Source organism: Onychomys torridus, chromosome 11 (genome assembly GCF_903995425.1).
Source record: "Onychomys torridus chromosome 11, mOncTor1.1, whole genome shotgun sequence".
In the NCBI taxonomy this organism is placed as follows: domain Eukaryota; kingdom Metazoa; phylum Chordata; class Mammalia; order Rodentia; family Cricetidae; genus Onychomys; species Onychomys torridus.
In genome coordinates, this window is record NC_050453.1 from 26,951,722 (window position 1) to 26,978,021 (window position 26,300).

The following is a 26,300-nucleotide window of genomic DNA, read 5'->3' on the forward strand; positions in this document are numbered from 1 at the left end:
GTCTCTGTGTGGTTATTTGGGGAGCAGCTGATGGGACAGAAAAATCCACCTATCCAGAAGTGCTGCTTCTTCAGTACACCTCCACGCTAATCCCAAATGAATGTCAAACAGTGCATGATGCAATCTCTACCATGGGAGAGCTGTAGGGTGATGATGGACCATTTCCAGAACCCCCTTATGTGGTGGGGGGAGGTTGGTAGAACTTGGACCTTGTCCGTCTTAGCAAGAGGCTGCAGAACCCTCCCCTTTAGGATTGACTGCAGTTACTCTTATTGCTTCCAAGTTTCACCCCAGCACATCCCCACAGCTTTGCTGAAGAAACTCCCATGTCTCCCTGGTTCCCTGCCCACCCTTCTCCCCAGAATAAACAACAGCTCATTTGTAAGAGGTTTTTAATTTCACTTCGGTATGTCATTGAAGAGTAGAATTAAGGATCTCTGTTTTCATTCACATAATATCTGCTACATTCTCCAACCAATCAGCAACACAGACACCTTGGTGCCACCTGCACTGGCCTCATTCTCACTCAGCAGACTGGTTCGGGGTTCCCGGTGGCTTGTATAAATTATAAAGAAGAGCACAAAAATCACACAACACAGACTCTACCACTAAGGGACATGCTTCCTCTGGCCTTGCAGAGAGTGGAGAGGTGGGTGTGTTCAAGGCTCTGATGATGTCCCCAGGCATGAAGCCATGCCTCTCCCAACCCCTCTCAATGGAGTCCTTCTGTCTCCCCCATGACTCAGTGTTTCCCCAGGAGGATCCTAACACAGAAGACCCCATCCTAGCACCATAACTGGAGACCCTGGTCTGGAACTGTCCCTGTGTATAACGGCTGCTGGGTCTTCCTTGTGCTCAAGGGCAGCAAAGTGAGTTGAAAGGAAGAGCCCTGGGTACGTGCCTGGTCCTCTCTGCTTCTGTGAGCTCCATGGGGCTGTTTATAAACACTCTCTCTAGACTCGGAGCCCTCAAGAAAGAAACAAACAGAGATCACAGGGAATTCAGACTTTCTGGGTGCATACAGTTAATTTTTAAATGATCTTTTAAAAAGTAAGAACAAACAAAACAAAACAAACAAAAAACAGATGTGCAAGTCAAGACTTGCTCTAGAATTCCATCCACCAAACTTCTTCCACCTTCTCCGATGGAGCTCTGTCCTACCCTTTCAAGCTGTGTCTCTGCCATGCGGGCTATGCAGGGGGGTAGGATTTGGGGTACAAGGACTTCCTGCTCTGTGGTCCCAGGTGTCCTCTATCATCAGGTGCATGATCTGGCTATATTTTAAGCCATATCAGATTTAAGTCTCATGTCCTGGGTGGAGCTTCAGTGTCCCCGGGAGGTAGGTGTGGCATCAACCTCATCCACACTCATAGAGAGGGAGGTAGGTATGGCAATCAACCTCATCCACACTCATTGAGGATGAGTCTTGGGGGTAGAAACAACCTTGTTGATGCTGCCCAATAACCACGTGCTAAGAAGCCTAAAATCACGTTCAGGGCTTGCTCTGTTCCACCCAGGCCCAGTGACTCAACACCAGAGTGAGCAAGAGCCCACGACAGAATGCTGCCAGCCCTTTGGAGTTGTTTTCTAGACCTCAATGATGCTCTGAGAAGAGAACAAACTCAAGCACTCAAAGCTATGGGGCCAGGTGGAGCAGCCCTCTCTGCCCTGCCGATGAGTCTCTCCAAACTAAAAATAAAGTTTATAAAAGTAAATTATCTCATTTTATAACTTAAGTGCATCAAGTATTTCCTTAAATACAGTTCACACTGAAAATAAAGTTACTTTTGCTGTACAGTTGGTGTCTGTTATAATTAGGGATAAACTTTGATGATAAAGTATGAAAGGTTACACACTCACACACACTCACATCTATCTGTCTGTCTATTGGTGTATGGATGAATAGACATACGGCACCTCTTGACAAGCACTTCTCCACAATGGTGGGAAGCTGTTAGGAGTCCCTAGGTATCTAGCTTGCTTGAGAATGTCTATATTAAAAGTCCCTGTCCTTAATGATAAACACATCTTCATATCTAACACTAAGATTCTTATTAGAAACATTAAACTATGCGATCCATAATGTATCCAGTCTTTGGAAATGCTGAGCTACACCATATCATTATACAACAGCATCCCCAACAAACCTCCCTCCCCAGCCCACCTCTTCTCTGGCCTCCCCATCCTAAAGTCAGCAAACCCTCACACAGTATGGTTGTTCCATATGGGAGCCCAGCCACAAAATTTTACAAGACTCAAGAGGTGAAATAGGAATTCTGCATGGAGTACAGATGGTCAATGGGGTTTCCCACTCTGGACTGCAGAGGTCCTGCTTCTGATGTTGCTAGGAAGCAGTCTCCCAGGTTACTGAGAGAAGTGTCATCACTATCCAGGTCATGGAAAAGAGGTTCAGCACCTGAAACGAAGATGGAACATGGGCATGAAGGTCTGGAAGAAGTAACACCCTTATATGTTAGGAAATTCAGTTGAACTCAACAAGTGTTGCTCGAACACACTCTGGGGATGAAAACCTACTAAGTGTTCAGGTATGGATGGGGTGGGGACAATGACACACAAAAGTATTAGGGGCATAATAATAGGGTCTGAAGACTCATAGAGAGCTCATGTCCAAAGTTGGATAAGTGTAAAGCCACATGAGCTAAGCGATGCACACTGAGGATGTCTACACAGTGAACATGGGATATACAGGACTCATCACCAAAGGCTGGAGAGACACAGACAGGGATCCTGCATGTCCTCAGCCTCACAAAGGGCTCTTCAAGGATGGATAGTAAGAAGATTCTTCAAGTGAAGCTCTGAACTTTCTGGTAACATTGGTCCTTTGCAGCAGCAGAAGAATACCAAGACCCCACTGTCTCCAAAGGTTTGTGCCTCACAGCCAAGGAAGATTAGGCTCCTGGTCTCAACTGATTTGTACCCTTGGGAGAGAGGCCAGGATGTTTCACTGTGTTACAGCAGAGGTAACACTGCAATCTGAAATCCACAACCTAGGAGGCCTGGCAGGGTGCATCTGCACTTCAAGTCAGTGGGGGAGGCAAAAACAAGCACCTAAAACTACCACTGAGCTTTGATTATTTATTTTACTAAGAGTTATAAAACATAAGGATTTGCAAAATGAGCAAACAAACAAAAACCTCATCTGCCCTGCTCTCCCATATGACAGAGCAAAGATGGTTCAGATGCAACATATGTCTTCCAAAGAGGAAAAAAGATGGACACCCCTGGGACACACACATACAGACCTAGAATGTACATGTTCCTGAGGTTGGTCAGTAAGGGTCTCCAAAGGCCACACCTAAGTAAGTGTTTGCTGAATCTGTGACATAAGCAAAATCAAGGGGATTTTAACAGCAAATTTGTGTTGTGTGTGTATGTACGTGATATACATGCTTGTATATGCTAATGTATGTTGGGCACATGTGTGAGTGTGTGCGTGTAGAAGCTAGAAGTTAATGCCATATATCTTGGATCTCTCTACTCATTCACTCCATCCCACTAGAGTCCCCCAGGCCATGTCCCTTGAGCACTGGCTTGAATGACAAGTTGGACAAGGAATGGATCAACAAAGGAGCCTCAAAAATTACGACACATGGCAATATAACCAAAGAACATGCGTGGGAATCTTCTATAGCAACCAGATGGTGCCAGCAATATTTTGTGGGACACTTATTCTTATTTGGTGGTTCAGCAAGTATCTGGGAACTGTGTGGATGTGTTTAAGGAAAATGAGAAGCCTACCCAAGCAAACCGAGAGGGGACTCATGGGGACTGAGTCCCTCTTACCGTAGGGGTGCATGTGATCTCCAGGCATCTGGGGTGGAGTGAGACCCTGTCGGAATGGGTCAGCATTGTAGACACTCTGTTCAATGGCCAGTAGCTGCTGTGGGGTGGGTATAGCTGTGTAGGGGTTCATGATCCCTTCCATTCCAGCGCTCCCACCACCATTTGTCTGAGCTGTGGAACGAAAAAGAAGACAGATCATTTTCAACTTGCACAAAAGATGTCCAGTGTGTAGGGTTCTCATGCCATAGCAACCTGCTGCCCCTGAAGCAGTGATCCAAGAGAACTCATCAGAAAATAAGACATTATTCTATTCTATTCTATTCTATTTATAATTTATTTTATTATTTATTTATTTAATCTGTTGTTTGACAATTTCATTCATATACACAATGTATTCTGAGGGTGGAGGCTAAGAAGAACCTGTCTTATTTTTTATTTATTTACCTATTTGTTTATTCTTTGACAATTTCAGTCATTTATATAATATATTTGGAGAGGGTGGGGGTGCATCCTTTATGACCCAGTTTTGGAAGTCACACTAATTCACTTGGGTGACTACCCAAGGGCATAGACAGCAGTTTGTAAGAATCATGGAAGACTAGCATGGAGGCTTGTGACTGAGCAAACTGTGTGATTGTGGCTATATAATTTTACTTTCCTGGGTCTTAGTTTCGTTATTTACCAACTAGAAGGGGATGAGATGACATCAATATTCCTCATCCTGTGCCTAGCAGAGGCCATGACAGTGGCAGACAGAAATGGGGACTAGGAAGCTGAACTTTGGGACACTATATAGGTTTGGCAGTCACTTGAGGTGACGATTCTAAGCATCTTTCCTGAAATAATCCATTACAAGATCATCAGTCAAGTGGGACTCATGATACTGGACCATTTGACTTCACAGGGTTGATACAAAAATCACATGAAAGTAGGTATGCTCTACAATTGCAGCCTGACAAGCTTGTGTCCAGACATTTATGAAAAGAGGAAATCCTTCCTGCCTTTTTGTCCTCGATATTACACTGATTAAGGTAACCCAGGACCAGAAAGACAAATATCACATGCCTTCTCTCATATGTGATGCAGACTTTGAATATTTAGACCTGTCTGTTTAACTCAGAGCATCTGGAGAAGTTTAGAAACTAGAATACTACCAATGTGGGAGGGGAGCTTATTTAAGGGAGGAGGGCAAGTTAGAAGACAGGTGACAGGAAAGTAGAAAGAGTGTATACTGAGATGGAAAGGGTTAAACTGGATGGGGGTCAGGGATAGGGAAGGTGAGAGGGCACAAAGTGTTAATCAAAATGAAGTCTTTGTCATAAAACCATGTGGAAATCTACTGAGATATCCTTCATGGCTAGGATTTGTTGCTCCTAGAAGCCATTGTTTAACAGACAAGAATCCCACTGGCAGGTGTGGGGAATGTTCTTAGGAGCTGTATGTGAGGCTCCAGAGGCTCCCCAAACAGTAGAGGTTCTTGAGATTCTTCTTGGTTGTCCTCAGAAGTAGATGATAGATCCTATTGCAGAAGACATCATATACCCAAGAAACAAAGAAATCAAGCTGGAAATAAGCTGGAAGCCTCCTCCCTGCTGTCTGGCTTTCATAGCGCTAGGAGGTGCTGTGCAGTCTGCTGGGGAGGAAAATTCATTACTGGTCTTACCTAGTTGTAAATCCTACAAACTACGGTGCCAACCCACCAAGCAAGATGTGCCCACTGGTGCAACAATGGCCTGGCTATTGTGGGGTAACCAACTGCTCTCTGACTGGACTTGAGGCATGTCAATGGAGAAAATGCATACCTGATATTGTGAACCTATTAAAACATAAACAATCTAAGGAGGTCATAGGCCCTACTGGGAAACTGACTACTGTTCTTTAGCTAAATTGATATGGCATCAAACTGCATGCTAAGTCTTTATATTCACAGGCAAATGATACTCTCAGCCATAATCAGAAAAGCTTGTCTCTGTAGTGAATGGCAGTGAAAGAAAGAGACCCATGGCTACTCAAGATGTTGAGAACAAGTGACCATTTTAGTGCTAGACCCTAAAAAGAACATCTATACCACCACTGAGACCCCTAGGAATCATGAGCCCACATAAACATTTATTCCTTTTAAGTTGATTATCTCAAGAATTTACCACAGTGGTGGAAAGCAACCAGAAGGGCTAAGTCGGCCGTATCTTTTAGTAATGGACTCACTTCAAATGAGGAGGACTGGATGAGAAGAGAAACTGGACATGCCTTTGACTTTGCACATGGTCCTGATACTTGCAGGGTCCAGACCAGGCAAGGGGCATTGCCACTGTCAATCACCCGCTCTGGATGTGCAGCTCAGGCATCCTCAACATTCTTACAAGTTACCTTCAACCCAGTTTTCACCTAAATCCATCATCTCTCAAATAGGTATGTATATACATGTCACTGATTGGGGGGATATGTCACTCAGAAAGCTTCATTTGAAGGTCCCAGGTAGGAGAGACCTGGACTACAGTGAAGACTAGCTGGGAAGAGCCACCAGCTTACCAGAACTCAGCCTCTGAGTGTTCTGCTGATCCTGTTGCTGTTGCTGCTGCCGCCGGGCCAGCTTCTTCATCTGATTAAGAGAGGACCACAGGATTAGAAGTCAGAGGCCTGGGGTGGGGGACCACATGGTAAGAGAGAACAGAAAGGGTGTGACCTTTACCCTTTGGTGAGAGGACTGTTCCTAAAGTAGGAGCGACACCCCTGCTTTTACTCTGTCCATGAAGCACACATCAGGCACAGCACCATGACGCAGATGCAGTGTCAAGAGCTTGCCTACTTAGCCGCAGCAGGAACACAGCTGGCAGAGAAGCAAAGTGCAACTTGTCTTCCCAGAAATAGAGACTTCCTCCCAGGAAGGACCACATGCTGTTTTCTCTGGAACTACTTCATGTGAGGCAGTAAATGGGTGGATGTGTGTTTCACACATGGGTGGGACTTGGGAGGAGCCCAAACACTCTTTTGCCTCCTTCCCATCTGCTGGCTCTGTGTTTGAGGCACCATGGGAGATGTGTACTCTAGGGCAGAGGCTTGTCCACCAAAGCAACAGTTTCACACGCAATTGTTTTGCATCCAATGTTTCTCAACTTGTGCTCTGGGAAACATTATCATTTGGTGAGATCTTAACATTTGCAATGTGAGTGTGTGTGTGAGTGTGTGTGTGTGTGTGTGTGTGTGTGTGTGTGTGTGTGTGTGTGTCTGTCTGTCTGTCTCTCTGTCTGTCTGTCTGTCTGTCGTCTGTCTATGTCTGTGTGTCTGTGTGTGTAATACTAGATTATAAAATGAATTCGATTGCTGTAAAATTCTCCAGAGCTTCCGGTGTGTTCCTGCTTTGTGAATCCACAGCCCAGCACCCCTCTCACAATCACTGCACCGTGAAGTCTTCTCTTGGTGGGATCGCAGCACACCAACAGCCCTGTTCTGAGGAATTCTGTTGCAGAATTGTGACTAAATAAGGCGAGTAATTTCTCTCCTTCTAAAGACTAGGAAGACAGCTCAGTCTGCAAAGTGCTGTTGTATGAGCACAAGGACCTGAGGTCAATTTTCAAGAACTCAATCAGAAAGTCAGGGGTATTGGTGTGCACTTTGTAACCCCAGTGCTGAGCAATGGAGACAAAAAGAATGTCTGTAGGTATCTGACCCTCAAGACTAGACTAATTGAGGAATTCAGGGTCCCAGGGAGAGCCTCTGTTCAAAAGCATAAAACCAAAGTCCTGAGAACCTCTGGCCTTCATGCATATGTACACATCCATATGAGTGCACATATATGCATATGCGCACACACACACACACAGAAGGAAGAAAGAAAGGAAGGAAGGAAGGGAAAGAAAGAGAGAGAGGAAAGAAAGAAAGAAAGAAAGAAAGAAAGAAAGAAAGAAAGAAAGAAAGAAAGGGAGAAAGGAAGGAAGAAAGAAAGAAAGAAAGAAAGAAAGAAAGAAAGAAAGAAAGAAAGGGAGAAAGAAAGGGAGAAAGGAAGGGAGAAAGAAAGGGAGAAAGAGAAAGAAAGGAAGGAAGAAAGAAAAAGGTCAAGATTATGAGAAACAGGCTAGGATATGTGTATTTTTAGCATCAGGAAGAAAATAAGTAACCCAGGACTTAATCATTACCTAAGACAGTAAGGTCGTTTGGTTGGAGTTAGCAAGATGGGAATTCATTCCACCTGCTGTGACAAAAGCCATTTCACCAACACAAATGCTTCCTTTCTCCTTTCTGCAAGGCTGCTATGGCTGAAATAATTGCCATAATTGGCAGAAGTTTTTTAGTTAAGAGAGTGACTCTGCCCAGGAAGTTAGCTTGGAGAGGCTGACTGCAGGTCCAGGGTCCACCTGCTGTTGTTGTTAGAAGGAACTAGCAAGACAAGGACAGGTGAAGGTGGGAAGCAGATTACCTTGGCTCTCTGGTTCTGGAACCACACCTGAACCACACGGACGCTCAGCCCTGTCTCAGCAGCCAGAGTCTCCCTCACCTGGAAGAAATTGAACACCTGTGTAAAACATGCACTGACCTCCCAGAGTAGGAGGCAGAACATTTCCCAGGTAGTACAGGGTAAGGCATACATAACATTCTCAAGTAGAGACTAGTTCATGATTGATGTTCAAATATACCCAAACACAAGCTTATACTTCCTTTCTGGTAGAGAAGGCATCATTCACAAGGTAAAGAAAGAAAGGAAATTCTCGTGTATTTAGATGCACATTCCCAGAAGGCACTTTGGGATCCTTGTACTTTGAAGTTAGGGCTCTTATGTAGTCTACTGGAGGACTTGACTGCTCTTTAGCTGTAGGCTTTCACATGCTTTAAACTGCTGAAGGAGAACTGAAGTGAAAACCTCTTTGCAGAGGCAAATGGTTCTTTCTCATCCTCTTATCGTTGACTCAAAATTTTAACTCGGTCTCCTTATTTCCAAATAATGTTGTGTGTTTTGTGAATACTCATGTTCACTCTTTTCCCTAGTAAGACCCTCCCAGAGGGAATATAAAACATTAAGAGGGTCATCAGAAATGTAACAGAGCCACGTGGACCGCTCTGATGCTGGTGAATGCACTGGGGTCATGTTGGAGATAAGGACAGTTGGGGTCCAGATAACAGAGATGTGTTTGGTTATCTAGGCCATCCAGGCACCATGGTGAGGGGCTGCTGTGATGCGAGAGGGACTCAGAGACACTGCCCTTTCTTGACATACTCCAGAGAAGATGGGTTGAAGGTGGGTGACTAGGTTGACAGAATAGAGGCTGGAGGAGACACTCTGCCTCAACCATGCACTTGGGATGAAGCTTGAGAGTGAGATGAGAGTTGGCTGCTGAGGTATGTGCACATACTAAGTCACTATAAGGAGTGGACACAAAGGTCCTTGCACCTGCTGAAGCCCTAGCCATGCCTCAGAGGTCCCAATAAGAGGCCACTCGACCCATGAAACCTGGCAAGTGCCCAGATGCAATGACTTTCCCCCTTCCCATAGCTGCTGGCAGCCTCCCTATTATGATGTCCCAGCTTTCTCCCTGGTGTGACACTTGTGTATGTCATGTCCCCCTCACTGTAAATGGTCCCTGTGTGAGCCTATTTGGGGATATCTTACTTCCCACATGTGCCTCCCTCTGAGTGTAGGGAGTTGCAAAGATGGAAAGAGTCTATGGGTAAATCTTTTCCAATTTCCCATTTGTGACAGTATATTACTGCTCAACAAATACCTAATTCTTCCACTCTGTAGATAGGCTAGGCATGTTCCCACACTGTTCCCACACTGAGCTAAGCCCTCTGGCTTGCTTGAGTCTATGGAATCCAAGTGGATGTAATACAAATGATCTAGAAAGGAGACTTCTGTATCTTCCTGTTCCTTTACCCTCTTGTTCACTCCCATCCTCAGGAGAACAATGGGTCCCAAGAACATTGCTCCTTCAGGATGGACCCACAAATGACAGACAGGCAGAGCAGACCTAAACCCAAGTCCAGCCAGGCCACAGCCAATGCCTGGCTCAGGAGTAGGAAATGAATGTTTGCCACTATGGGATCACTAAGTCTTTGCTTTGTTTCTTCATAGTAAAGTCTCACTAATACAGAGAGTTGTGCCTAAACCAGCAATACTAAATAGTATTTGCCACATTACTTAAAAAATGTTTTCTTTTTATTATGTAAAAATATAGTACCTGTGGTTGATAAGTAGTGAATGCTTGATAAATGGGCACAGATATTTTTGGCAGAGACACCTAGCTGGCCCCAATATCCACCTTTCTCTCTACCCCCAAAGCAGTTGCATTAAATGTTAGCAAGGCATGGGTCATTTGGTAGACTCATTCCCCAACTTCCTGTAGAGGAAGTGTGACTGTGACACTAAATTCTGACCAGCATATGTAACTAGAAGTAGTGTCCTCAAAATGGCAGGTGCTAGCCCTCTATATCTACTGTCTCCACCATGGTGGCTGGGAAATGCAGGGAGCTGGAACAGCTGTTGGGACCCAGTGATGGAAAATAGTACTGCCCTCTCAGTCTTATCTTGCTTTCATCTGAATATGACATAAAAGGAAAATACAATTTCATTAAGTCAATGAGCAATTTTATGTAATTTTCACAGGAATCCGATTTGTAAAAGCCCCAGAGAAAATACAACCCAGATCCTCATCAACTGGAGAGTGAAAAGCCAGAGCACATTTATTCAGTTGAAGACATCATTGGAAGGGGTGAATTACTATTCAGGGAATCCCCAAGTCACTACACCAAGGAGACTAAGTCAAGACTCACCCATGAAACGAATATCTTGAAAGATACTTGTATTTTATATTGTTTGTTAAGGCATCTTGTTGATATCACAACTAGCATTTACTATCACAATCAATTAATTACTACTTATTGTTCCTTGTGGCTCTTCAGGAAATAAGAGGTGGTAGGGTCCTTGGGAGTTGGCATGCACACAAGAATTTGGGGGAAATCCATTACTTCCTAGGCCATAGCTTAGCTCTCCTTGGAACCTCCTACAGGACTCATGACCACCGTTACAGACTCTGAACCACATTCCCCCACTACTCAGACCCCCTAATATCCTAGGGGAGTCCAGCTGAACACAGATGAAGGGGCCTTGCTCCCTTCTCCCCCTCTTATTACCTTTCTGCAGGGCTTGGAGGATACTTCAAATGAGGCCTTGAATGCTCTCCTCTGCTGGGTCGTCAAGATGGTTCTGGGACGTTTGGGTCTCTTATGGTCCTTGCCGTCCTCTGAAGCACCTTTCCCTGCCCCATGGGCTGACTTGCAGAGATTCTCTTCATCATCACTTTTGCCTGAAAAGAAGCAGAGAACAGTGTCCCCAGTCCCCAGATGTACCTCATGGAGCTGTATGTTGCTCCATAATAAGCGTTGGGATGCAACAATCCCATGATAGCGTCAGGTATGAGTGCAATAACCCATGTGGTGCTGACCTAAGAGCTTCCAGAAAGAGGCTAAGAAAACACTTCTAAGGCTCAGAGGCAAGAGCAGAAAGTCTGCAGTCAAAAATACCCTCAGGGCTTTAGCATAGCCTGATTTCCTGGCTGGAAATTTATCAGCTGTGTGGCCTTAAGGGAGCTAATCAACTCTGACTTCCATTTTTCATGTGAAGAATCATGACATAAGAGAGTCTGCTTCCGAGGAATTGATATGGAGATAAAATGGGCCTCTATATTAGTAAGGCATTCAAAATGCTGTTCGGAATACAACCAATGCCCAGTAACTTCTGGATACCAGTGGGATTTCCTTGATGTTGTTTTGCAAAACTAGACCTGAAGGACTTAGGCAAAACTTCCCAGAACTATGTCAAAAATTTTAGCTACTTCCAGGAGGTAGAAAATATTACTGTTTAAAAAGGTCATCAAAAACCAGCATCATGTTATCTATAGGCACAGATGACTGGAAATGGCCAGGTAACACTAACAATTCATCAAAACTTCTGGTCTATAAAGCAAGCAGCTCCCTAAGAATGGTATATGAATTACTTCAACTCAACCAGCAGAGTGAGAAATACAGGGATATTTTCTCTTTATTTTTATTCTTTGAGAATTTTAAAAAATGTATACAATGAAATATAATCATATCCACCTCCACTTTCCCCTCTCCAACTGCTCCCAGATCTTCTCACACAAGCCTACCTCCCGACTTCATGTTTTCTTATATTTTTAACTCACTAAGTCCATTGAGTGCTTTCCATGTGTGCATGAATGTGGGGTCATCTACTGGAGCATGGCCATACCTCCAAAGAAGGAGGCACCCTTCCCCAGTAGCCGTCAGCTACCCATCGGTCCTCATTTAGTGATGGAGCCTTGTAAGTTCCTGCCTCATACACGCTGGAGTCTTGGCTGGCTTGAACTTGGGCCAGTCCTGCACAGGTGCTATGAATTCATGAGTGTAATAGCTATGTCATGTTCAGAAGACAACATTTCATTTTCCTATCCTTTGGCTCTTACATTCTTTCTGTCTCCTCTTCCATCTGTTCCCTGAGCCTTGGCTGGTCTGTAGGAGGGTAGTTGATTAAGGTAAGAGCTGAGCACTCCCAGAATATACAACTGACAATGAATGACTCATGATGCCAAAAGTAGAAAGTCTTTTATACAGATATTTCTCAGAGGTTCAGAAGGTGGGTCTAGGGTGGAAGAAAAGCCAGGGTGAGTCACTACTTTTCACTTTGTGCATTAGGAGCCACTGGGAATTGTAGATCCAAACTATCCTAAAGAGACTATCCATTATCTCTGGGTCTTAGGAAGCTTCCCACCCTCCTTGCAGTGAAACCCGACCTCATGGGCTTGCCCTGCTACAGCCCCTCTGACTACTTTTTAAAAAGCCCACAAAACAGCCCAAGTAGTTGCATGCCGCACATACTGTTTCTTTATTCCTGCCCCTTCCATAAAGGATGTACATTTGTATATGATTGTTTAGTTAGGAGGTGAGCTGAGTTCTAAATTGGGACTCTACCAGAGCCAAAGACTTCTTTTATATGAAAGGGTAACGTTTTTCTCTTTCTAGAGACATTCAAAAACATGAAACTTGGATGTGAAGGGGCAGTCAGTTGTGAATCCCCTGAACTGAAAGGAGGCTGAGGTAGGCAGGCGCTCCGGCCCCTCATTAGCCCTTTGCTAGTCAGATCATGTCCCCAGGTCCCCAGATGCTTTCCTCCTCTACATACTGATGACAGTAACATCCACCCTGGGGGTGTCCCAGAAGCACGGGTGCTATGCACAAAGAAGCTCACATGACCCCATCACACAGGTAATGCTTAACACATGCTGTAGAAAGGTTACATCCTCTTTATGCCTTGCTCTCCCCCAAAAGTACACATAAAAGACCCTGAGAGATTAAGGATCATTAGCACCAGAGTCCTCACGAGGAGAATGACGCCCCTGTCTCTCCTTCAGCTGTGAAGCTGCCCTCTCTGAGGAGGTATGCTGCACTTAATCTTAGTCATAGCTCTGCAAAGGGTTTCAAGGCAATCCTGGGAGGTTTGCAGAATAGCAAGAAGAAAATAAACATTGAAAGCAAACGCCCTGGTAATATAAGAAGATCCCCTGAGAGGCTAAAGGTAGAAAAAGAAAGTCGTATCCATATATATTCACCCTCACATGGCCTTAATGCAGGTCGGAGACTCCCTCAACCCCTGATGAGGGTAAAGAGGAATTTCTGGTATGACTAATCCTTCAGAGACACTTTGAAGGAAATAGGAATGACTGGCATCCCAGGCCAAGTGACATGCAGCTCCTCCGGAAGACAGGCAGCTAGGAAGGAGCGTGTTGACTGGCACTGTCAATGAGAACTGAGGCAGCCTCAGTAGAGAACAAGCTTTAAAATGAAGTCAGGAGGTCTCCAGAAGCCAGTGTTGTCAATAAAATGGTGTTTGCAATTGTCTTGAAGAAGTAAGTTGCTTCTTACGGAGTTCAATGCAAATGGATGCTGGAACTTGGGACCATATAACTAATGAAAATGTGAAATCTAAAATAATAATAATGGTCCATGTATGCTTGGCCCTCTCCAGGAAACCAGTGTGTCATGTTGTCTACATGAGCCCATTCTCCCTCCACAGAAGTCTCCACACTGCTTCTGTGAAATTTCTGAGAGTAAATCCTTCAGTCTGCCAGCTCTCTGGTCTCAGTTCACACTCCACTCTCTATTCCCAGCCCCCAGGCCCCAGCACCACACCATAGCCCAAGGGCAGCCAGAGGACACAAGGATAAGCATAGATGTTTGCAGTAGACCTGCATTTCCATGACCGGCACCAGGCCAAATATAGTCTGTGTGGTTCAGTTTAGTGACCTTTCTGCATCTCCATTTCAACATATGCATCCTGTGTCCATGCTCCATTCTTCTGGGCCCTGACTGTAGGGCAAGAAGAACTGTTTATCTGGTGCACTATAAAGTGGATAGCTAGCAGGACTGATATATTCTCTGCTGTGGTCAATAATATGCATACTTTTTAACTGGGATATTGCTACCTGAACCATCACCAGTGTGGACTTCCAGTTGTCCTGGTGGGTCTAGGTGCGTTAGATCCTGAAGAGGGAGAGTGGCAGATAATTTGGCATCTCAGGAGCTGCCCATCCCTGTCCTTCAACCACTTCCTGGTAAAGTATGTGAATACTAGGAGCCCAGGATGTTCTGTGACTCTTGTGGAGACGCTCTAAACTACTCCGGAACACTCACTGAGGCTCCTCCCTCCTCTCTTTCTGCAGGGCAGTCTTGCCAGAGCCCACAAACTTCTCCATGAGAATGTGTAGTGTGGGATATTCCTCCCAGAGTACAGCCAGCTGAAGCAGAAGATGGTAGAAAACCTTCAAACAGCGAAGAGAGCAGGCGTCTTCCACTGCCGGAGCCTCCCACACCCAGATGTAGGCTGGGGCTATCCCTCATAATTTAAGGTGACACCCCTCAGCAGAGATGAAAGGAACACCACTCCCAGCTCTCCAATAACAAATGTCAGCATCCCTGGAGGCCATTTAGACACAAGCACAGCATAAATCTGACTCTTAGTGGGGGAAGCCTGGAGATTAAGTCTCTCTGTACAGCCTACCAGAGAAAAATGAATTGGCTTGGCACAAAGTTTGAACATGTTTCTCAGGGCCCTTTTCCCCCCACCCCATCCCCCTTTTTAAAAGTTTGGGCTGGTTCAGGGGGAGCTGTTTCCCCCACCGTCTTTCTGCCCACTCATTTATGACATAAGCAAGCGCAGATGAAAGAACCAGCCATGTTTTATGGCCAGGAGACGAAGCAGCACTACCTGTGGGGCCTTGCAGATTCATTTCAGGTTGTTGAAAAAATCCCAACAGCCCATAAACAGGGTAGAAGATAATTGACCTTGGTCCAGAAGGTGAGAGAGGAGAGGGGGGCAAAAGATCTTCGTGCTAGAAGAGAGGGAGATGAAAAAAGGCCCCTGGGGCTTCCCCAATGATGAGCCTCATAAATGTCTCCCAGGCTGGGGGAGTAGAGGTAGGCTCTGGGATTTGTTGTCGGTAGAGGGAGTGGGGGAAGAAGTCGGGGAGGGATTTATGATGACGGGATATATAGGGAGCTATTTCAGCCACTGCCTTGCACTGTATGGGATTGGAATTTCATTCTTTCCAAGAACAGCAGTGGTTATCTTGGGATATAATGAACTCAAAATAGTGTTTAAAGTTCAAGAGGTGAGAGTTGCAGGTCTTCAGACACACAGAGTCCATGCGGTTACCGTTCTCAAATTGCCCGATGCACAGTTCTTTGAGGAGAGCCCAACTCACCCCAGGGTGAAGGTCTAACAAAAGCTCTGACTGGAAACTAGGGTGATGATGGCTCAGCTGGCAAATTGCTTACCTTGTAAGCATTAGGACCTGAGTTCAAGCCCTCAGAATCTACGTTTAAGGCATTGTGACTCACACTAGTAATCCCAGTGCTGAGGGGGCAGAGATGGGTGGAGTGCGCAGGCCCACTGGCCAACCAGCCTACTCTGCTTGGCGAACTCAAGGCCAGGGAGATAGCCTGTCTGGACAACAATATGGATAGCAGCTGAGAAACATATTCACGGCTGTTCTCTATCTTCCACATGTACCAGCACACACACACACACACACACACACACACACACACACACACACACACACGGTGAGCAGGGAGGGGAAGAAGAGAGAGATACCGACTTAACTGAGAACTCATTCATTAAATGATGTTCTCAAAAGTCAGTCAGTCGGCCTTGTGTGTGACACGAGGTCAAACTGAGGCACAAAGGCTGGTGAGGAGGATTCAGCTTGTGTTCAGAGGAGGAGAAAAAGGCTGAGCACCCACCAGGGAGGCCCAAGGGGCAAAGGTTCTCTAGAAAGCTGTATGAGTGCAGAGAATGAATAAGACGAAAGGTCAGCAGAGGTTTCCAGGTGGAAAAGAAGGAAGGAAATCAAGGAAGCAATTGTTAATAGTAGGGAAGCTAGACTTTGACCGGGAAGAGCGGCTCCTCACACAAACTCTCTCTGTGCACCTATGCACCTCCAGCACCATCAAGTGCACCAGAAGGGCAGACAAAAAGAGCCAGAATGACCCCTCGATCTTGAGGAATGGGACATTGAGTTACGAAAATTAACAAACAGGAGGGATAAGACTATAAAAGAGTAAGTGGTTAAGATCCTCATCCACGGCCAAAAGTGGAAATAAAAAATGCATTTAGGAAAAAGGAGAAGTGAATGGATGAAGAAACTCTGCAGGGAAGGAAGGAGGACGGGGATTTGGAATGCAGAAGAGAGGAAGCAGGTGTTCCCGAAGAGTTCAGCATACTTGGAACTAGAGGGAAGATTGCGGAACCAGAGCAGCAGTGTGTAGGAGGCCTCTTAGCCTTAGACAGAGGCTGCACACCTCACCCCAGGCAGGGGGATACAGAGTGGAGAGGTTGTCTGGGGTGTACTAGCAAAAAGATGGTGTGATCAGCGTTGATGAGGAATGGGTGTTGCGGGTGGGGGTTCCATGGTCACAGCAAATAGGGACATGTTAGGGTGCAGGGAACTGTGAACCAGGGAAGGCACAGACATTAGCCTCTGAACTGCCGTGCACATGTGTGAACGGCAGCATCAAGCCACACATCTATTTTGTAATAAGAACATGTCCACTCTTCAAGCACTAGTTCCATGCCCAGCCTCCTGTCCAGAACATATGCTTCCTTGTCGCTCAAACAGCAGGATACTTTCTCCCCAGCTGCTAAAGGAACAGCCTCAGAGAGGTTCGGGAACCTGCCACCATACACACAGGGCCTCGGCGGCAGACCCATGCCCAGACACACACGTGGAAAGCGGGAAGAAATGAAGTTTTGAACCTGCAAATCAAGCACAAGAAATGACAGTCACCAGTGCATGCTCAGGCCCAAGTGCAGCGGAAGTCCTAATGCTTTTGTTCAGAACCCCACAAGAAGGGGTGCAAAGAGGCTCAGACCACAAAGGAGACGGAAGTTTCACTCCTAAGTTTGCTACTCAGCTGAAAACCCTTGGATAAAAACCCCTCTGATCCCGAGAGTCAATTTTCTTCCCCTACAAGGTAGCTTTAAAGTACCTAGTACCTGAAACACATCCATTTTTAACAGAACGGCTTCACTGTTTCTGCTACAGCCCTATGAGGCAGGAAGTGTGTCAGTACCCTTTCTCCAGGTTACGAAACTAAGACTCAGGAGGGGGTGAGGGGGTGATCTCTTGCTCGAGGCACACAGCTGGACTCTCTTCTGTCTACATCCAGCCCGCTCAGCCTTCCTGTCAGGCCTCCCTGGGCTACTGTGAGGACCCAAGGATACCCCCTGCTTGCAAAATGTCAGGTGCTGGAAAACTATATGTGGCTGTTATTACTGAGTGAGGAAAGAAAAGACCTGAAGGGGAGGCTTCCCTTGGAGAGTGGACTTCTACCCAGGCTCCTTCTAGAAGCCATTCTTTCCAGTCCAAAGGGACAGAGCTCACTTAAATCCCCATCACACTCTGCTCCTCATGCAGTCCCACCCTCCCCTTTCTCCCCACACCGCCTTTCAGCCAAGCCCAAGGAAGTCTTCCAATCAGCTCCAGGAGCCCGCAGAACAGAGCAGACAAAAGCCAAGCTAGGCTCCTGGGTGAGCAGGTAGGGTGTTCCAAGAAAGACACCTTTGTTCGGAGATGTCCACCGCAGATGGAGGATCTGTGCCAGGCTAGTGGGAGGAGCCAGGCGGGTCAGAGCCAGGGCATCCTGCTCAGACTTCCAGGCTGGCCCCAAAGGGGAGCTGTGTCTGTGTTTCTAACTTCTGGCTGCTAGCCACAGCTGGATGCCTCTGCTGCCTTCCTCAGCAGGCTGGTGCTCATGAAGAGGGACCTTGTGCTTGGGAGGCACAAAGAGAAACAGGATGGTATTGGCCTCGAACGGTGAAATTGCTGTTGAATTGCACATTCGAAGAGTTGTTAGGCAAACACTTATCCTCCTTCTTTCCTGCACACACACACACACACACACACACACACACAAACACACACACAAACACACACACACACACACACACACACTTTTCCCTCTCTGACTTTTTCTCTCTTCCTTCTCATCTATGCCCAAGCACAGCCACATGAATTATGCACAACCTAAAGTGCTGCTGAACAGGAGTATAAAAATGCTAATTGTGCCAGTGTCTGGGTCTCACCCCAGAAACGCAGTGTCCAGAGTTTCCCTGAGCCTCAACAGCAAAGCGCTCAGATCAAACACAGATACATGGACTATACAAAGCCTGTAACTTGTTCTGTCTTCATCTGGCCAGCCTCCAAGGGGGAGGCTGTGAAGCTCATAACAAGTTAATTCAGTTGTTTGAGGCTCACTGCTCAGTCTAGATAAAAGCTCATTAGTCCAGTTGCCCAGTGGTCACCAGGCGCAGGGTGTGATGTGCATGACATCCTATTAGCTTATATTAATAAGATGAGTGTGCTTGCTCTAATTTAGAAAGTGACTTCAGTGGACCGAATACCATCTCTCTTTGGAGCAGTCCAATTTTATCGTGCTAATTAGTAGTCTTCAGGATAAGCTGCCTGCGTAAAATTAAATTGTTTGCAGGCAAGGCTAGAAAACAAAGGGTTAATGATCCCTTCAAGTTAATAAGAAAGAAAGAAAGAAAGAAAGAAAGAAAGAAAGAAAGAAAGAAAGAAAGAAAGAAAAGAAAAGAAAAGAAAAGAAAAGAAAAGAAAAGAAAAGAAAAGAAAAGAACTATACTCTTCTAGCTGGTTAGGAAGTTCAGGGGAATTGGCTAATAGGCTACAATTTAGAGAGTTGGGAGTTTCGAACCTTTTGACATAGTAATACTGCATTGTCATCTATGGAGTTCATTTTCAATAACTGCAATAGAAAATTACAAAGAAAGTCTCTCTCTCTCTCTCTCTCTCTCTCTCTCTCTCTCTCTCTCTCTCCCTCCCTCTCTCACTCACGCACGTGCACGCATCTCATCATGCTCATAATGAAAGTAAGTTTCATATTTTGTGCTGGACCACCTTCATAGTTATCCTGGGGCCAAGAGACCCACTGGGAAGCACGTTAGACATACAGACAGACCTCTTTAGTTAAATGCCCTGTGGACATTTGTGCAATCACAGGTGATCAGACCACTTGAGCCCTTGGCCAATACACCCTGGCTCTGAACAGACCCTCTCCTGCTTTGGAAAGGTGAGCAGAGGCCTTCAGACTCCAGGCCATTCCATAAACCACTGACAGGCCACCTTCAAAGAGCAGGGATTTCTTAGCTACTTCCATCACTGAGGTTCAGCGAGGATGACACTTATGCCACATGACCTTCAAGGTCAATCTTTCCTTCACATTGATATCTACGCCAATGACGCTCTACCATCGTATCAATACCCACCTAGCTATGTTACCACAAGGAGAATAGGAGAAAGTCACAGAAAAGTAGAGAATTACTTTAGTAGAGATACAGAGAAGAAGGAAGGACAGGGAGAAAAATGAATGGGAATAAATAGAGAGAGATGGCAACGCTGGAGAACAGGTGTGATGATGTGATTTCTGGTCCAGCTGGTGTGAAACAAATCACACATTCTCCGGGGTCAGCTTACAGGAAGAAGAAGATTCGTTGGTGCTGGCTGGCTGGGTTATCCTTAGCAACTGAGGGCTTTCAACAGACAATGTTATTTACAGATGATTGGGTGAAAATAACAGACATTTTGCTATTGTTGTTGTTGCAGAACAGCTTCCCTACATTAAGAATATACTGAGGGGTTGGGGATTTAGCTCAGAGGTAGAGCGCTTGCCTAGCAAGTGCAAGGCCCTGGGTTCAATCCTCAGCTCTGGTAGAAAAAGAAAAAAAAGAATAAAAAAGAATATCCTGAGCACAATTGTATGTAACAAACTCCATTGCCACCCTCTGGAGAGGATCTATGATTGTACCCCTGAGTGAAATTAGGTATACTAAGATGGTCTTGATTTGAGAGTAACTACTGCTACCTCACATCGCCATCACAACACTTTACATCATTAATTAACCCTGAATTTCTACTGTTAACACGTTTCTTCCCTGTCTTATTATTATCTATATAGCACAGAGTTTGCTGTTGAAACACAGGCTAGAGAAAAACAACAACAACAACAACAACAACAACAAAACACTGTTTCTCTAATCACGAGATCCCTACTTCAACAGTCTAAACCCTACAAGAGTATCATCAAAGTTGAGCATGCGTGCTCCAGACTGCTGGGCTGGTCTTTGGGGTATGGATTCAGTGAGTCTGGGACTAGCCTGTGGCTTTCTAGTCCTAACTGAACCACACTGGGAGAGTCACTGACCTAGAACGCAGTTTTGTAAACTATGGGTCACAGGTGGAGGGGTCATGAGAAGCTTGACAATAATAAGGGGTTTCTGAATGGACAACAGCCAAAAAAACCTAAAGATCAAACTTAAAATGAATGAATCAGGCACATTTCTGACAGTGTGTCCCCTTGTTTTCTCCCATGACAGCTTTGGTTCTGAACACACAACACCCTTACTTTGCACTGGGCATGCCAATGAATGCTACCTGGAACACATCGCCCAGACTCCAGACGGTCAAACTCTGTGACATGCAGCATCTTTCCTGTATATAAAACATTTTTGGCTCTTTTTCAAAGCAGTGGTTTGATTGTGGAAAACAAGGACCTGTAATATTTCCCAACTAATTTGTGAATCAAATTAGTACGTCTTTGAATTGTGTTATTAGAAAGCTTGCTTTAAAAAAAAAAAACTCAGCTTGGTTGATGAACTGAGTTTCAGGGGGAAAATCATTAATTGATTTTTGACATGGAGTTAGGAAAGAATTTCTAACAATTTCTGATGTAGCCTTTTAAACATCCTGACATTTTATAGTACGTACTTATACAAAACAGCATTCTCAGCATTTATAATGACAATTATAAAATCAAAATATATACTAACTCTGAAACACACTGAAGAGGTTCTGTGTCCTAAAGTATCAAGCACTCAGCCATACTTCCATTCTTTACATACATTTAAATAAGTGCACCCATCTCATTACCATGCAAATTTGCTTTTGTCTTTAATCAGTGGTAAGATTATATCTATGCCAAAGGGTGCTTAAAATCAACTTCTTTATGATTTATTAGTAGTAAATGTTTAATTTGAATATCTGTTCTGTAAATTTATATACTTGAAGGTCATGTAAAATTTCTCAGGAAAAAGACATCCTAAGGGCAAAAAAATTTAAAAAGCCTGGGTCCAGAATGTCATCTTGTTCCCTTCTCCTGGTGCACTGTTGCATGCACACAGGGGTCTGGTTGGGGTTTCTGAGGAGGCATGAATAATCATGAAGCCTTCTCGCTCTCATGCCACTGAGACCTGTGTCCATTTTTAACTATTTCAGACAAATCTTCAGTGATGCTTGTCAGTTTTGATAATTGGGGGAAATGAAACAATGTTTTAAAATCCTGTTTTTTTCCCCTTTAAATCATGATGGTAGGACTAGAGGAAAGGGTGAGAGTAATATGGGATTGCAATATAAGGTTGTCATGGACAGGACTGGCCTTGGCATCCATAGCCTTGAATGACAGTACCGCATACAGGGTGAATCACTTTCCTCTTCATCAGTGGGATGGCTACTAGACACCAGAGCCACGGATGTACCCAAGCAAGTAGGAGACAGTGGGCTGAGAAAGGCTTCTGCATGACAGTCATCTCTCCTTGACCCTGAAGCTCCAGCAACTCTCTCCCACCTCTCTTCATTATCACCTTCTTCTAGGACTGAGGCAAAGTGCTGATCAGCCCTTCTGTTTGCAGGGCCTCGATGACTCCAGAGTATGCATCTCTCACACTACACGGATGTCACCAAATGTGTCTGTTTCCTTTAGTGTCCTACATCACATTCTGAAATGAGTCTTCCCTTGGGGTCGGCCGTTTCATCTCTTCTGATGCTGGTGAGAGCTGGCAAATGAGAAACAGCCTGGCATTGTGGGTACAGCTGAGCTTCGGGGAAATGCTGGTAGCTGTGACTGTCATAGCAGCTGCAGCTAGCTCTGCTAGTGGATCCTAAGTTACTATCACTTCTCTGCCCTATGCCTGAGAAGTGCATAGACCATACTTCCCTCTAGCTCGATTTAATTTTCCCACTGAAGGGGTTCTTAGATGTATATAAACATTATGTTTGTGGATAAATAAAATGTTTCAGTGTTCAGAGGCTCATCATATCAAACCATCATTCATGTATCCCCCTAAAAATATCTATTTTCAGAGTGATTAATATACATTCATAAACAAGACAGAGTCCCTGCCTCCAAGGACTTACTGGGTAGTAGAAGAGATGAAAGAGTGAACATTTCTAAAACAGGATCTGAAGAGTTTTAACAAAAGGTAAGATTCTAGGGAATATCCTAGGGGGAATCCACTGTGGTCATAGCAATCAGGGCAGTATTCTGCAAGACTACCTATAGAAATCTTAGGATAGGTTTAGTAAAAACAGACACAGAAGAAAGGAGAAGAGAGCAAGACTCTGTTATTACAAATGAGTGATGGGCAGTGCAGGCAGGGGATCAAGGATGGTTGGGAAGGACCATGTGTTTCTGTGTTCCAGAATGCAGAGCCAAAAGGAGATGCTAGGAGCAGGTAAAAAAGGCCTTGGAGTCAGAGATCTGAGTTTGGTGCTTTTTTTTGGGGGGGGGGGCAACTTATTCAATTTCTCCAAATTGTAGTTTCTTGCATCATAGACATCCAAGAAATTCAAAAATCAATAATGTTGCCAGTCACAACTACATATTCATGTAGTGCTTTCATTCATTTATATCCTCTACAAGGGGACCTTACTAAAAAGCTAAAGTAAGTCAGGAATGGTAGTACATTCTGCATTCCCAGCACTCAGGACGCTGGAGCAGAAGCCTTGTGAGTTTCAGGACAGTCTGAAATGAAACTCTGTCTTAAAAATAAATGTGGATACATGTGCATAAGAGAAAGCAAGAGATTTACATTTTAAAGTAGGAAAGAAATGGAAAAACACTTTAGTCACATGTAGGAAGGCTGTCATACAAGCAAATAATCAAAATGCCCTTTAAAGGGATTCTTTGGCCCATATCTGCACCAAACACTGACCACAAATTACTGTTATAGCCACTATTGCAGGTTCTGAAAGTACAGTTGTAAATAGAACAGATGGACCCCCTTATTCAAGTAGAACCTACCTTCCTTTGAGGAAGGCATAACCAATAAATAAATCACAAACTCAATCATTTTAGAATCAAAGTCAAATTTAAACAGTGATCAGTAGATCTTGAAAACAGGACAACTGTAATGCTGTAATGGAGACATCAGTGGTGTTGGGTAGTATTTTTGAGCATGGCCAGAATGCTCAGTGGTTCAGACCCTTCAGCTAAAATGACACTTGATGGTGACAAAGCAAGCCAAGCAGTAAGCACATGGAAGAATGTTGCTGGCTCAAAATGATCAGCTATCATAGCTGAATCTCTGTACACAAAGAGGAAGAGAAGATAAAGGGGTGTGTGTGTGTGTGTGTGTGTGTGTGTGTGTGTGTGTGTGTGTGTGAGAGAGAGAGAGAGAGAGAGAGAGAGAGAGAGAGAGAGAGAGAGAGATGTGGTGGTGCATGGCTTTAATCTCCACACGCAGGAGGCAGAGGCAGGTGGATCTCTATAATTTCGGAGCCAGCCTGGTCTACAAAGTGAGTTCCAAAGCAGCCAGGAGTCTGTTTCATAGAGAAGCCCTGTCTCAAAACCAGAGAGAGGGGGAGAGGAGAGAGAGAGAGAGCGTGTGCACAGGTAGTAGATTATTCAGGCTGAACACAGAACATGGCAGAGAGCTTGGATTGAATCTAAGTAGGATGAAAAGCTGTATCTAGAAACCGTGTGATGGCTACTCTCAATTGCCAACTTGACTACACCAGAAATTAATGAAAATCCAAGCATCTGGGTACACTCGTGAGGGATTTTTTTCTTAAATAATCATTTGAAGTGGGAAGACCCACTTTTAATCTGGATCTTTTGAGGTGGGATGATCCACCTTTAATCTGGGCCACACCTTCTGTTGGAAGCCTATATAAAAGACAAGGAAGAAGGACACTCTCAGCCTTTGTCTGCTTGCTCTCACTGGCAAGTCCATTCCTTCACTGGAATTAGAGCCCACTTCTTGGGATTCTGGCATATACAGAAAATCAACGGAGACATCAAGCCTTATGTACTGAACATTACTGGATTCTTGGATCTTCTGTTAGTATACAGCCACTGTTGGACTGGCTGAACCACATCTATAAGCAATTCTAATAAATCACCTTAGATAGATAAATAGACATTAATACATATTTATATAGAGAGATATATAGATGCAGATATAGATAGATATACAGATAGAAAGATGATAGATATATATGATTTATAGATATATGGATAGAGAGATAGATGGTAGGTAGGTAGATAGATAGATGTAGATACAGATATATAGACATAGATAGATTCATTCTGCAAGTCCTGTTCCTCAAGAGAATCACAGATAATGCACACTGAAAGAGACAAAGTAGATGGTACCACTTTTTCCTCATGATCCCAAATTCAGAGCTTTCCTCTATACCTTGTCCCCTCTCTCTTCATCGTGGAAGCCCAGACACCTGCTCTCTACTCAAGGCAAAAGAGGGCTCTAACTTCATAGAACTAATGTGCTGACTTCAATTTTTCCTTCTACCATCCTAGATGCCGTTAACCTTTTTCCTGTTTTTTTTTTTTTAAACAGGTTTTCTGTTACTCAGATACATTCCTTGCCCAATCTTTGCTCTGTCACCTGAAGGACAACCTTTACAGGCTGCTGCATGTGCCAATGGGAAACATTTACAAGGAAGTCAGAAGACAGGGAGAAACCAAGGTCTTTCCTTGACCTCTCTATTCCTTGGGTGCTGTCTCTGGCAGCTGTTGGCACCTTCCCACAGTGCCAGCTCACACCTGACAGCTTCGCCTTCCACCAGATGCCCCAGCACTTATATCACCTCCTCAGTGTGGTGACTTAGGGGACCCAGCAGCATGCTTTGTTGCTAATTTGGAGACTGCCCCGCCATCCTGATCTGCCTTCATGTCCATCATCTCACTGGCTGTGTTATTGGTGTTCTGAATTAAACTCTTTCAGTGTTTTAGATGTTGACAGCTGTGTGTCCTTTCTAGGTTGAGCCCTGACTGATTCAGTCCTTGAGAGTGACAAGGGAGTTCAGCAAGTAATGACTGTCTCATCTGATGGGTAAATGCCTAGAGATACTCCATCTCATTGGCCACACTCAAATCCAAATTAGCTCAAGATATCTTCTTGTGTTAGCTTCCTTGAAGCTCTATTTATAAGGCTTATATGAGAGGAGCAAGTATGCATTGGAGCATAACAGACATTAGCTCCAGGACTCAGACTTTTAGATCCAGAATTCTTGGGAAATTAGTGCTAGAAGTCTATGGTCAGCACCATGGCCAGATCCAAGAGGCCAAAGGCAGAAAACTGGAGGCCACTAAGAATCTAGAAGAAATCCTATTCCAGACACTGGGAAGAGAAAGTGGAGCATGTAACACTTTTGCTTATAAAACCTCTCTTCAATTTGTCCAGTGTGAACTGGGCTGTGATGTACACACCATGCAGGAAAGAACACAAGCTCTGTCACATCCTGCATCACCACTAAGAACAGATACAACCTCTGAAATCTGTCCTGGAAATGAATTGTCACATTGCATCAAGTATAAGATACATTTGATTGTAAGATATGTTGTTATTGTATGGACCACCAAGAAGGGAAAATGTGGCCAGTGAAACTTAGATACACTTGGGGGAGGGTCATTTTTTCTTTAGCCTTGTAGCCACTGATACATTGTCCACACTCTAGTAAACAACCACACATCTATGCTCATGTGAGCAACTGTAATTAAACCCAGCAGGTCATCTTTAAAAGGCATTAAAGTAGGAGGGGACCTTTAGGAAGAAGGGAGACAAAGGGTGTGGAAGAAAAGGGGTAAGGGGACAAGAATATGATGAAAACACTTTATAAGCATCTATGAAGCTGTCA

The 26,300-nt window shown here is 44.6% G+C and overlaps 1 protein-coding gene across 2 annotated transcripts in view; it reads right to left on the bottom strand.

The window, feature by feature from the left end:
* Window positions 1-1,124: 1,124 nt before the first annotated feature.
* Window positions 1,125-26,300, bottom strand: part of Lmx1a (LIM homeobox transcription factor 1 alpha) — a 142,750-nt gene continuing 117,574 nt past the window's right edge. For both annotated transcript variants that reach the window (XM_036202778.1, XM_036202777.1), the window contains exons 5-9: window positions 10,927-11,099; window positions 8,219-8,296; window positions 6,334-6,403; window positions 3,805-3,975; window positions 1,125-2,416 (exon numbers count right to left, since the gene is read on the bottom strand). In XM_036202778.1, coding sequence (XP_036058671.1) covers window positions 2,256-2,416; window positions 3,805-3,975; window positions 6,334-6,403; window positions 8,219-8,296; window positions 10,927-11,099 — 653 coding nt within the window. In that variant the 3' untranslated portion in view covers window positions 1,125-2,255. The remainder of the gene's footprint in view (window positions 2,417-3,804; window positions 3,976-6,333; window positions 6,404-8,218; window positions 8,297-10,926; window positions 11,100-26,300) is intronic.